The sequence below is a fragment of the Phacochoerus africanus genome, chromosome 10, assembly GCF_016906955.1.
Source record: "Phacochoerus africanus isolate WHEZ1 chromosome 10, ROS_Pafr_v1, whole genome shotgun sequence".
Lineage (NCBI taxonomy): Eukaryota > Metazoa > Chordata > Mammalia > Artiodactyla > Suidae > Phacochoerus > Phacochoerus africanus.
In genome coordinates this window covers 130,409,093-130,422,054 of record NC_062553.1, presented here as the reverse complement: position 1 = coordinate 130,422,054, position 12,962 = coordinate 130,409,093, and the positions used below count along the sequence as shown (strand labels likewise).

Here is a 12,962-nt window from a genome sequence, read left to right as displayed (position 1 = left end):
TAAAGCTGATTGCCTTCCCTGATGTGGAGAGGTCTCATCCAGTCAGTCAATGTCCTGAATAGAACAAAAAGGCCGAGTACGAGGTACTCCTCCGGCTAGCCTGCCCTTGAGCAGGGGCATCCGTCTTTTCTTGCATCGGTCCTTCCGTGGTCTCTCGTCTGCCTGTTTTTTAACTACATTATTGGCTCTCCTGGGTCCCCAGCTTGTAGATCTTGGGGCACGTCAGCCTCCGTAATCTCATGAGCTAATCCTTTGTCATTTCTCTCTACCTCCTTCCCTCCCTCTCTCTCTATAGATACAGCTGTAGATATGGATATAGATATGCACACACTCCCTGCTTTGGTTCTGTTTTTTTGGAGAATCTGGACTCATATATCATGTAAATATCATTTAAGTCAGGTATAGTTGGGACTCGAGGTTTGATTCATCCTAAGACAAAATTTTTCTTTTTTTTTTTTTTCTTTTTAGGGCCGCACCTGCAGCATATGGAAGTTCTCAGGCTAGGAGTCTAATTGGAGCCGTAGCTGCCGGCCTACACTACAGCCACAGCAACACCAGATCCGAGCCAAATCTGTGACCTACGCCACAGCTCACGGCAATGCCCGATCCTTTACCCACTGAGCGAGGCCAGGGATCAGACCCGCAACCTCATGGTTCCTGGTCAGATTCATTTCCGCTGTGCCACGACGGGAACTCCCAAAATTCTTCTATAGAGTGTGAGCCCGTGAACCCAGACCACTTATTTGCTTACAGGTACAATGGTGGGACGGGCATTTGGAAAGACATTCCCATTCTAAAAAGGAGACATCAGGAGGAGGGAAGGGGACCCAAGCAAATCCTAGACTTGGGCAAATGTCGTTCGGTTTTAAGGCTTGGAGAATTACCCTCTTTGGCTCCATGCTTGTCCTCTGGCCCACTGGGGTGGAAGTCCTGCCTTCTGCGGCCGTGGAGGGGCCAGCCCTGGTTCTCGGACCTATGCCCATGGTGGCAGTGACAGCTCGACTGGACTCTGATCTGCCTTTGGGGTCCTTCTTCCCTTTTGTTGAAAGGTAACACCTGGTCGCAGGTGGCTTTACTGGCTCATGGCACACCTGTGGAATCCTGACAGCCGTCTTCATTTTGTCCCATCTCTGCCCCTTCAGTGCAAGCTGGCCTTGTTTCTGCTGGTGTAAAATTCTTACAAACTTTGTTGGTCTCCAGACCATTCATAAGGGTCCAAACCGTCAGACAAGCGGGTCCCTCCACAGACCTTGCCTGGAGAACCACATCTCTATTCCTGGCTTCTGATGAGATGCTTGATGGGATCCAGGAGTCACATGCCTGATCTCTAGCAAACCACTGTTCAGCCACACCCTTGGCCTTAGTTCCAGAGCAAGCTCTCAGGATGGGCTGAGAATTTTCCAAACTCTGAAGTTCTAGTTCCTTTTTGCTTAATAATTATTCCCTCTTTAATGTATCTCTTTCCTCTTGCACTTTCTGGTCAGCAGTAAGAAGAAACGAGGCCACCCCTTCAATACTTTGCTCAGAAATATCCTCCGCTGAATAACCACATTTACTACTTACAAGGTCTACTTTCTTTTTTTTTTTTTTGTCTTTTGTCTTTTTTAGGTCTGCACCCGAGGTATATGGAGGTTCGCAGGCTATGGGTCCAATCGGAGCTGTAGCTGCTGGTCTACACCGCAGCCACAGCAACGCCGGAGCTGAGCTGTGTCTGCGACCTACACCACCGCTCGTGGCAACGCTGGATCCTTAACCCACTGACTGAGGCCAAGGATCAAACCGACAACCTCCTGGCTCCTAGTCGGATTCGTTTCCATTGTGCCATGATGGGCACTCCAGGTCTACTTTCTATAAAACACTAGAATGTTATTCGACCGAGATTGCTGCCACTTTATAACAAGATTGCCTTTCTCCAATTTCCAGAAAAGAGCGTGTTCTTCCTCTCCGTTCGAGACCTCCGCGGAGTCCTTGAACATTCTTAGTTCCAGCAGTGGTCTTTTTATGATTTATGTGTATTTGCTAAGACAGTAGACGCTTTCTCTGTAGCCATCCTCTTTGCTTTGCGAGTTCTCACCAGACTCTCCTTTAATGTCCGTGTCCTTTCATGTCTGTCATGAAAGAATGTCCTTTCATGTCTGTCAACAGTCTCTTCACGGCAACCTAGGCTTTTTCTATCACTGCCTCGGGCCCTTCCAGCCTCTACCTGTTACCCAATTCCAAAGTCATTTCTGTGTTTTTAGGTATTTGCTGTTGTAATACCCCCCTGCCTGGTACTTAAATCTGTCTTAGGCTCCAGAAAAACAGAACCAGCAATAAACACACACATATATGAGACTGATTTTAAGGAATCTGCTTGGGCAGTTGTGAGTCTGGCAAGTCAGATATCTTCAGAGCAGGATGAGAGGCTGAACGTTTTGGCAGGAGTTGGTGTTGCAGTCTTTTTTTTTTTTTTTTTTTTTTTTTTTTGCCTAGAAGGGCCGCTCCCGTGGCATATGGAGGTTCCCAGGCTAGGAGTCTAACCGGAGCTGTAGCCGCCGGCCTACACTACAGCCACAGTGACTTGGGATCCAAGCTGTGCCTGTGACCTATACCACAGCTCACGGCAACGCCGGATCCTTAACCCACCGGGCAAGGCCAGGGATTGAACCCGAAACCTCATGGTTCCTAGTCAGATTCTTTAACCACTGAGCCACGAGGGGAACTCCAGTGTTGTAGTCTTGAGTCAGAAGGCAGTCTGGAGGCCCAGTTCTTTCTTTGGAGGTCTTCAGTCTTTTAAAACCTTCAGCTGATGGGAGAAGGCCCCTCAAGTTATGAAGACTCTACTGCCTTACTCAGAGTCTGCTCATTAAAGTGGTAATCACACCTAAAAAATGCCTTCCCAGCACAATTCTGAGCGATGTTTGATCAGACAGCTGAGCACTATAGCCTAGTCAAATTGACACGTGAAATTCACCATCGCAGTCTTTAATAAAAATCATGCTCGTGGTGCTTCTCTTGGGCAGTTGTATCAGAAAAATGTTGTTGGCTGTTGACAGAATCAGAAAATGCACAAGGTGAGAGCTGTGAGTTTCAGTTTTATTCAGGGAACTTACTGAGGACTATAGCCCTGGAGACAGCTTCTCACAGGACTTGCTCTAAAGGGATAAGGGAGGAGCCAGTGCATATGAATTTTTTTTGGCTGGGAAATACATGCAGTTAAGCATACGTCTCGGTGGAAGATTACTGCTAATCACCCACAGAAAGTGCTTGTCTGTGCATGAGAAGATGCAGTCATCTAGGGTCACTGAATTTCTTCCTTAACTATGTGTCTTATTAAAGAGACCCATCATCCAAAACGAAGTGCTTCCTTCTGGTTTTCATCCTGATTTCCCTTCACAGTGTTCAGTGGCTGCAGCAGCTAAGGACTTGATCCTTGTAGAACTGGATGGCGGGCAATAGTCTTTGCTTTGTAACTCCCTCCCTTTTAACCATACATTTGACCAAGACTTGAGAGACATTTCATGGCCAGTTTGTCCCCCGGCCCTAAGAAGGCTCATTCCAAGGTCAGGCAAGGATTTCGTTGATAGGTCATTCTGTGTGCTCTTCTGGATGAGGCCCTGTTAATAACTTACAAATTCTCCAGATTGTCTGTTTTATTAGTCTATTATAGTGCAGGAAATAGTTTTCCTTATTCTTTTTCCTATATCTACAGTTGCACTATTACAGTTAATTTTGTACAGGGCTGTATATGTGATCAGTTGCCTCAAGACGTCGAGCCATCATTAGCCTTGAGAGAGCCCTGGTAATGCAAGAAACGGTGATCTTAGACATGCTGTAAGTAACACAGCCAGTGACATTAATAAGGTCATAAATAGGGATTCGAGCATGAGCTTCCGGAACCAAACCAGCTCCTTAAAAGATCACCACAACCAGGAAGTGGATCTCTCAGGGCAGAAATTGCGTTTTCCATGGGAGTTATTAAATGGGTTGTACCAGAGGAGTCTTCTGGTATCAAAAGGCAGCGTTCAGTTTGCAGGCTGGCATAGGTGCCCGCCTCCTTGAGATGCTGCAAGGTCTTGAGGGACATGCGTTTTCTAACACGGCTCGTTCTCGTCACAGAGACCTCCGGAGTCAGGAGGCTAGGTTGGATTCCTCTCGTTTAAGGCCTCCCGGGTGAGTTTAGTCAAGGCTCGGATGTGGGTGATTACAGTCCTCCTGAGGCGTAAAAGTAGCTGCTGGATGGTCACACCAGTGCAGTGAGCATCTCCTAATCCATCAGGCTTGTACTGATGGTAAGTTTGCTGGAGTCACATATGGCCTTGAGCCCAAAGGAACCCTAGGGTACATCTTCCCAACCATCCTGGCAGAAGCCAGGGCCACAGACTGGTTCAGCAGAGCCATTGAGTTCCCGTTTATTCCTGGTCACCTGATCCAGTTTGTACTACAGCCCCTCCCCCCGCCCAGTCGCTATCTTTAAGGGAAATGATATGTTGGCATTTCCCATAAGCCACTCTCAGCCCGATTTTCTAATGTGATTTGGCTGATTATCTTTGGCATGATTTTAATTGTTCCCAACATAGGCAGACTCTTAAAGGACCATAGCCTGGCGTTAGCCATATACACCCACCCCATAACTGAGGGAAGGCCCCTTCTAATAATTGGAAAGTTGTGTTCTTTGACTGAAGTTTAGCTCATTGCTCTCACTGAGCTTGAGTAACTTTCAATGAGAATTCACATTCATGGCCAGGGCCAGAGAAAGTGTGATTGATTCGGCGAGGGACGGATTCCCAGCTAGTGGCCTTACAATTTTTTTCTTCTAAAATAAATTTTCTGAGGGCCATCCACTTAGAGCCTTGGAGATTAAGAAATGCACCATGGTAAACCAGAAGTACTGAAGGTAGATAATTGAAGATACACACTTACTAAGTTCTGAATATCTTCGGTTTCTCTGTAAAAGGGAGCCTATGTTCCGTGATTAATGTGTCAGTATTTTGGGGGGAGGGGGTGATCTAGATATTTAGTAAATTTCCATCATTTAACCTAATTTAGCCAAACTCTAAAGGTTCAGGTAACCAAATATTTGGAGAAACTGATTTTAAATAGACATACTATAAAACCGAATTACTCCCAAAGTGATCCCCTAAAACCTTTTGTCTCATTTACATTTAATTTACTTATAAGTATTTCATCATACCGAGTTATCGTCCTTGCTGACAAATTTTGTAGCAGAAATAGTAAGATTTTATGTGACTTGTAGTAAATCTAGGTATAATAAATTTTTATACCTAATGTCGAAGACTCTGAAGACATGTCTATATTAATTAAACCAACAAACCTAAGCTAAATTCAGTGCTGAATAGTAATTTAATACTGACTGTTTCCTAGATCATGTGAACCTGAAATTCGTTTGGGTTAGTTTTGTTTCTTTCTGGGACTTTATATAAGCACTTGATTTCCTTCAAGCCACTTAAGTGGAGTTCATTTACATATTAATTTTGGTAGTACCACTGGGAAGTAGAGACATAGCTATAACATACACACCGACATATAAACAGAGATCCCATAGCTTCGCTTTAAAACTTAGTCATGAATCCGGTATTCTAACAATTGGAATAAGCTTACTCACTTGAATTTAAAAGGCCTCCTTTCCCTTTGGATCCCTCAGTCCAGGAATTAGACATGGTCTAGGTAAGAGTCCTGGAAGCCCTGATAAAAAATTTTAGATGCAGGGAGAGAAATGCAGGCTCGTCCTAGAAGGACTCTTGTGTTCCCTTTGGGTCAGAATTCTGAAAAGTTGTGTTATCAAGCTGGGCTTCTCTAACTGCTTATGCAAAAAAGTTGTTTGTTTGTTTGTTTGTTTTTTGAATGTCAAAAAGAGCCCCATCTTGGCCATTTCAGGGTGGTTTTCCTTCATTCCTAATTAAATAAGCACGTGCAAGTGTGGGTTCTGTATGTATGTAAACCCGTTGGGGATATTAGGGGTTATCTGGCACCACTTTTTCTGCTACTTGCGAGATTCTGTTTCTCATTTTGAAGTTGGTTTCTTGGAGTAAAATCGCTCTAGAACACGGTGGTGGGCCATTGTGCTGCTTGTGAGCTTAGTTCTTCTAGCTGTCACTCTGCAGTTGTTGCAGCTCTTGATATGTCTCAGTTTCTCCTCCCGGCAGTCTAACACTGCTGTTGGGGCTCTGAGCACCAAACGGCCAATTTTTATATGTGCATCCCTGGATGAATGAGGGTTTTGTTTTGTTTTCTTTTTAGGGCCGCACCTGCGGCGTATGGAAGTTCCCAGGCTAATGGTCCAGTCGTAGGTGCAGCTGCTGACACATGCCACAGCCTCAGCAGCATGGGAGCCGAGACACATCTGTAACTTATGCTGCAGCTGGTGGCAACATCAAATCCTTAACCCACTGAACAAGGCCAGGGGTTGAACTTGAATCCTTATGGATACTAGTCAGGTTCTTAACCTGCCGAGCCACAGCAGGAACTCCTGAGTGAGTTTTAAAAGGAATGAGTGGGTTTCCTATGGGACTGCTGCACGGTATGAGGACTTGCCTCCACCACTCCCCAAAATTGCTCAGTTGCCTGAAAAAACTGTAACTGGCTGGGAGGAGCTGTGTCCCTTACTTTGGAGCTGAAACCTCTCATGGTATTCCAACAAATCTTATTAAGGTCGATGATTTAAGGGACGACACCAGGTCAGCCTCCTGGCTCATCACCCGGTGTGGACCTTGCCAATGTCTCTTCAGCTGAATACACCCTTCCCGTTCTCTCTCAACTGGACACTTCCTCAATCTCTTACAGACGAGAAGTCATTCGTTTCCCTTTTTATCCCCCGCTGAGTAAAACCTCAGGATGTTCAGCTAAGACAGGATATCCGAGGCCAGGAGAGACTTACCCAAATTAATCTGGTCTCACCAAGGAGGCAGACAGGGCTCTTCCTGGTCCCAGTGTCCAGATCCTCAGAGGGTTCAGGCGAAAGAGAGAAGTCTGCTCTTGGTCCCTGCGTGGTTGCCAAAACTGTTGACTGAAAAAAATTTTGAAACACACAACATGAAAGCTGTGATTTGGGGGCTTATTCAGGGGCTTTACTGAGGACTATAGCCTGGGAGACAGCCTCTCAGATTGCTCTGCTCTGAAGAGCTAGGAGCAGAGCCAATATAGACATGATTTTTTTTTTTTTTTTTTGGCTGGGAAATACATGTAGTCAAGCAAACATCTTGGTAAGAGATTATTGCTAATCACAGAAAAACAGGTATCTCAAATTAATGATTTAATGGCTTATTTATGTATGGGAAGGTGCAAGCATCTGGAGTCATCGAAATTCTTATGATATGCATTAAACATCTGGGGGCCTGCATATCCCAAACACAGAATGATTCATGCCCTTTTCATCCTGAATTCCTTTCAGGGTATACAGTAGGTCAGTGACTGGAGCGGCTAAAGACTCGATCCTTGTTAGAATTGGATCGGTGGGCAACATTCTTTGTTTTACAGCCTTTGTCTAATGGAATTCGGGAAAGCAGTACATGGCCTGCAGCCTGAGAACGTTCAGCATCTATGGTTAAGATAATAGGCACAATACAAGTACAATAATCTTTTTATATTAGCGGCTTTTATTTTAAAAACTGAACTCTTACCCCATTTTAAAGATGAGAAAACAGAGGCAACGTTTTTTCTGAACTCGCTTAAGTAGGACCATAAACAAGATGAGAACTGGAGCACTTCAGGTTAAGTAAAGTCAGTTGTATGGGCCCACCTGCCTAGTCCCCTCCCCTTGCTTCCTGCCTCCCCTGCCGCAGATCCCCTGAGACTCCCTGGTGGAATCCTAGGGCCGGATGGGCGGCAACCTACAAGATGCCATAGGCTCCCTCGGGTGAGAGACTTTGGTGAGATGGTTCATCTCACGCCGTCTCCGTGGAGAAGGGCAACCTGGGACGGTCTCCAAGGCTTCGGCTTTCACATCCTCTGTTTCTTGGGTCTCCGGACAGGCAGGAGTTTGTGGATGCTTATGTGAATTACGTCTTCCAAATCTCCGTTCGCGAGTGGTACACAGCTTTCTCCAGCGGCTTCCTCAAGGTGTGTGGCGGCAAAGTGCTGGAGCTCTTCCAGCCTTCAGAACTGAGGGCCATGATGGTGGGGAACAGCAACTACAACTGGGAGGAACTGGAAGAGGTGAGCAGAAGAGATGCCCACGTTTCCTCCCGAGGGACGGCCGCCTGGGGCGGGGGGGGGGGGGAACCCGCAGTTCCCCGAGCCGCCCCTCTCTCTCTCTCTCTCTCTCTCTCTCTCTCTCTCTCTCTCTCTCTTCTTCTCTCTCCTCTCTCTCTCTCTCTCTCTCGCGCCTCTCCTCTCTCTCTCTCTCTCTCTCTCTCTCTCTCTCTCTCTCGCATCCTCTGTGATGGAGCAGGATTGGGAGGCCTCGCGAGTGGCAGTGCTTGTGTCTTGCTCTCCACTGCACGTGGTGTGCAAACATGCCCTGTAGCAATTCTTCTTTTGTAAGATAAGTTTTTGCCTTTTCGTCTTTTTTCGGGCAGACCGCCGTCTACAAGGGTGATTACTCAGCCGCACATCCCACGGTGAAACTGTTTTGGGAAACATTTCATGAGTTCCCTTTGGAAAAGAAGAAGAAGTTTCTCCGTACGTATCAGTCACGTCCACATTCCGGGTTTGCATGTGGTGTAGGGCGATGCACTCCGCCGGGAAACGTCCAGCTCTTACGGGGTAAAGAGTGAGTGAGGGATAGGCTTACACTCGTTTGCTGAGGGCTGTCTCGGGCACAGGAGAGGGTGTGAATCCTCATCCGTGGCCTCACAGGATGAGGTGCATGAAAGGGAGCAAAGAAGCATTTCACTGGCGTTCCTGCTGTGGCCCAGCGGCTTAAGGATCCCGCATGGCTGCAGCTGTGGCCTGGGCTGCAGCTCTGGCTCGGATTTGATCCCTGCCCTAGGAACGTCCATACACTGCAGGGGTGACAGGAAAAAAAAGAGAAGCAATTCACTGATTGTTAACTCTCTCCAAATACTAGTCGTTTTATATATACACGATTATTCCAGAATTACCTTGATGAAGCTCAGTTGTTTGGATTAACGCCCCCTTCTCTCTCTAGTCTTGGGAAAAGATTAGCATGTTCTCCTCAGAGGTAGCTGGGGACACGTGCTTCAGAACAGTTTCAGTGAGACGTGATTCCCGTACACATCCCCTACGACTCACCCACGTGAAGCGTACAGTTCGGGGCTTTTAGTGGACTAAGAGGTGCGAGGCTGAGGTTGGCTTTGGAACCCGTTCCTTAGCTCGAGAAGAAACCCTGTGCCCATTAGCACTCATACCCCCTTTTCTCCCAAGCTCCTGCTCCTTACCAGGCTGTGGATTCACCTGTGCTGGGCATTTCATAGAAATGGAACCATATGATAAGTGGTCCTTTGTGACTGGCTGGGTGACATGTGACAAGGGTCATTTGGAAAGGAGAATGAAGTAGGCAGTGTACATGAACCAACGGAGCCTTTTAAAAATAGTTGAAATCTTTGTGTCCGTGTATAATCAGGGTCAGAAATGAGCCAGTGAACAGTGTAAAACTTTATATAAAATGAAAAACCAGCATTTGGAAGGCAGTGTCTTTTACTTTGTAAGAATGAGCATGTAATAGTATGAATGCAAGATTTGCTGCTGGATTCTGCTGCTCTCGTGGAGTAAGGGTGAGAGGAAGCAGAGATCTTAGAGAAGAATTCCCGACAAGAGCCCTGTTCTCCTCTGCCCAGTTCCATGGGCGTTTGCAAAGCACTGGCATATAAGTCAAATGACGGTCAGATTTGCCCGTGGATTATAGAGCTGTGATGAGAGGAGCCTGCTCTTGGTCCCGGGAGTTCCGTAAAAGACATTTTTCTCTTCAGAGACCGTTAGACTTACATTAATTCTTTATTCCTGCTACAGATTTTGACAAGGATGTTTATATATATTGCAGTCTTGGGTAGTGGCGTGATGTTTGAAAGTGCTCCATCACTAATGATTTCTCAAGTAATTTTCCCACAGTTCAACAAAGAATCTAGTGCTGGAAAACAGAAGACAGCTGGGGTTCTCTCTCTTTTCCCCAAGTCACACAGTGTGTTGCAAGAGGGAGTTGTCTCATCTGATGTCAGTGTCAGCGCTTCCAGTTTAAGAAAAAAGGAGAGACGGGGAAAGGCAGAAGCACAGATAACAGATGGAAATGCACCAGCCAAAGGGTGTTAGCACCAGACAGTCAGGGGAGAGGAGACCCTGAGGCCACATCGACTGTAGTCTTTTTCCCGGTTTCCCTGAAGTCACATCTTTTCCTCTCTGACTTCAGCAGTTCCCTTCCTCTCTGACTATGTGAGGGCTCGTAGCACTTATGAGGGCTACATTGGTGGAGGCCATTTGTTGTGGGAGGGCATTTTTGAGCATCGTTCCCTTCGATGGCTTCTTTGTGTCAGTGTATAATTAGGATCTGAAATTAGCCAATGAAAAGTATAGGGTTTTTTTGGTTTTTTTTTTTGCTTTTTAGGGTCACACCTGCGCCATGTGGAGGTTCCCAGGCTAGGGGATGAATCGGCGTTGTAGCCCCCAGCCTACACCACAGCCACAGCAACGTTGGGAGCCGGGCTGCATCTGCGACCTACGCCATAGCTCACGGCAACACCAGGTCCTTTAACCCGCTGAGCGAGGTCAGGGATCGAACCCACATCTTCATGGATCCTAGTCGGGCTCTTTTCCGCTGAGCCACAGAGGAAACTCCGAAAAGTATACTTTTTAATCTATGTAAGACCAAAAACCAGGGTTGGAAAGGCAATCTCTCTCTTTCTAAGCGTGAGCATAGAGTAAATGCAGTACCTGTCGGCGCGTGAAAGTGGTTGCACTTCCCACAGGGGCCACAGGGTGTCCCCCTTGCCCTCTGGTCCCCCCGAGAGCGGCAGCGAGCCGCTGGATGGGGGGGGCGCAGCTGGTAATGCCTTCTCTCCGCTGCAGTGTTCCTCACGGGCAGCGACCGGATTCCCATCTACGGCATGGCCAGCCTGCAGATTGTCATCCAGTCCACAGCCAGCGGGGAGGACTACTTGCCTGTGGCCCACACGTGCTACAACCTTCTCGACCTCCCCAAGTACAGCAGCAAAGAGGTCCTGCGTGCCCGGCTGACCCAGGCCCTTGACAACTACGAGGGGTTCAGTCTGGCCTGAGGCTCCGCAGCCTGCCCCCCGATTTCCCTTCCTTCCTCACCGTCCACATTGAGGCCCATACCATACAGAAAATCATGGGGAGTGAGTTCTATTTTTTTATGGTCTAAGTGGGTTGCAGCTTTGGAACCCTGAACCCGATGGGTGAGTGTCTGGGGTGGCAAGCAGTAGCCTTTTGGAAAAATCAGGGGTTGGGGATGGGGTGACAGATGGGCCCTTGAATGGGAGGTGTTTTTGTTTTTCAGCCAAATCCCCCAGGTTCCTTGCACTCGTGGCCGTGTTGCACTCTGCTGGATAAAATGCCAGTGGATTTTGACACTCCTGTTTCCCCAGTGTCTCTCTCAGCCCTGATCTCTCCTCACCAAGCTTCCTTGCCCTCGGCTTCTCCCTTCTCCCTCCTCTGCAAGAGCAATCGGACCCACCCGTCCTTGCCCACCTGCACATGCAGGACGTCCTTCTCTGCAGCCTTGGCAGTGCTCCCAGCTCGTTGCAGCCCAGCCATAAGGACTAAGACGGAAAGGACTCCTTCAGAAATTCCCAAGTCCAGCAGGCTGAATTGGGATCCATTACTCTGGCGGAACTCGTGAGAATTTGTTGGAGAATTTAATTTAAAAAAAAAATCCTTGCTTTAAAAAAAAAAAAAAAGTTGTCGAGGGACTAGCCGTCTCCCTCTGGCTCTGCCTGTTCCTGGCTCCCCTTAAAGGCGTGCAGAGCCTCTTAGATTTGCAGCTGAGCCAGATTTTGTCTGGTTACTCCGCCGAGCCTTTTGACAATGAGACGAGGTAACAGGCCCCCACCCCCTCCCATCACTGTGCTTTTGGAGCAAGTTGCATTCATTTTTTAAGGAGTAATTCCTCCCAGAAAAGTAGAAATAATAAATTTCTTATCCTGTTCCCTGACTGTCACTTCCTGCCTCTACCACTGTCCCCCCCCTTCTCTCTTCCCCTCATCCCATTCTTGGTGACCTGACTCTGTCCCCTTCCTCTCCGCTCCTTCTAGTGGATGCATGCGGTCTGCTTTAGTTTTTATTTCTATTTAAATTGCAAAATTTCTACTCAGATTTTTTTTTTTTTCCCCTCTTCCCTAACGGTTAAGACTCAAGGACATTCTTTATTATGGAACTTTTGTTTTATTGCATTTGAAATGTTTGTTTACAGTGGGATTTCGGAGGGGGGGGGATTGTGTTTAAAGCAAATACATGTATTTCAAGAATCATGACATGCTCACCTTCTTCACCACGGATAAGAACATGCTACATGAGCAAAGAATCTATGTCCGCCTAATTCCTAGTCACTAGAGAAGAGACTTATTTATATAAAACGAAGTATTTATGAACCGTGAGACAGCATCAAATCTCAATGAAGGATTGTAGATTTTTGCTTTTTCTTTTTGTTTTTAAAACTTATTCCAATTGCTAAATTGGTAGTTTTTCAGTCTTTATAATACAAGATTAAAAAAAAAGATATACTGTTATACGAAATGTTTATTTTCTATGTGTGTGCATATAGTTCACTATTATGCAATAAATTGGTGTTTTAACGTAACCAGAACTATTTCTTTTTGTGCTTGCAGAATGGGTAGCTTGCTTTCAGTAGAAGCATTAAGTCATCTACCCGAGTAATCGAATGGAAGGTCACCTTTGGCTCCTGCCCCAAGCAGGTAGAGCCCCCTGCTTGGGAAATGAAGAGGAAAGCAGGGTAGGAGAAGCAGGTGGCTTTTAGGACGGGTGGGATGCGTGAAGGTTGTCATGGCTACAAAGGCATTTCCCAGGGAGTGGAAGGCCTTGGCACAACTTGA

The 12,962-nt window shown here is 46.8% G+C and overlaps 1 protein-coding gene across 6 annotated transcripts in view; it reads left to right on the top strand.

Annotated features, from left to right (window-relative positions):
* HERC3 (HECT and RLD domain containing E3 ubiquitin protein ligase 3) overlaps positions 1-12,709 on the top strand; it is a 122,433-nt gene extending 109,724 nt beyond the window's left edge. For all 6 annotated transcript variants that reach the window (XM_047798427.1, XM_047798423.1, XM_047798425.1 and 3 more), the window contains 3 exons: positions 7,971-8,154; positions 8,517-8,619; positions 10,960-12,709. In XM_047798427.1, coding sequence (XP_047654383.1) covers positions 7,971-8,154; positions 8,517-8,619; positions 10,960-11,168 — 496 coding nt within the window. In that variant the 3' untranslated portion in view covers positions 11,169-12,709. The remainder of the gene's footprint in view (positions 1-7,970; positions 8,155-8,516; positions 8,620-10,959) is intronic.
* The last annotated feature ends 253 nt before the right edge of the window (positions 12,710-12,962 follow it).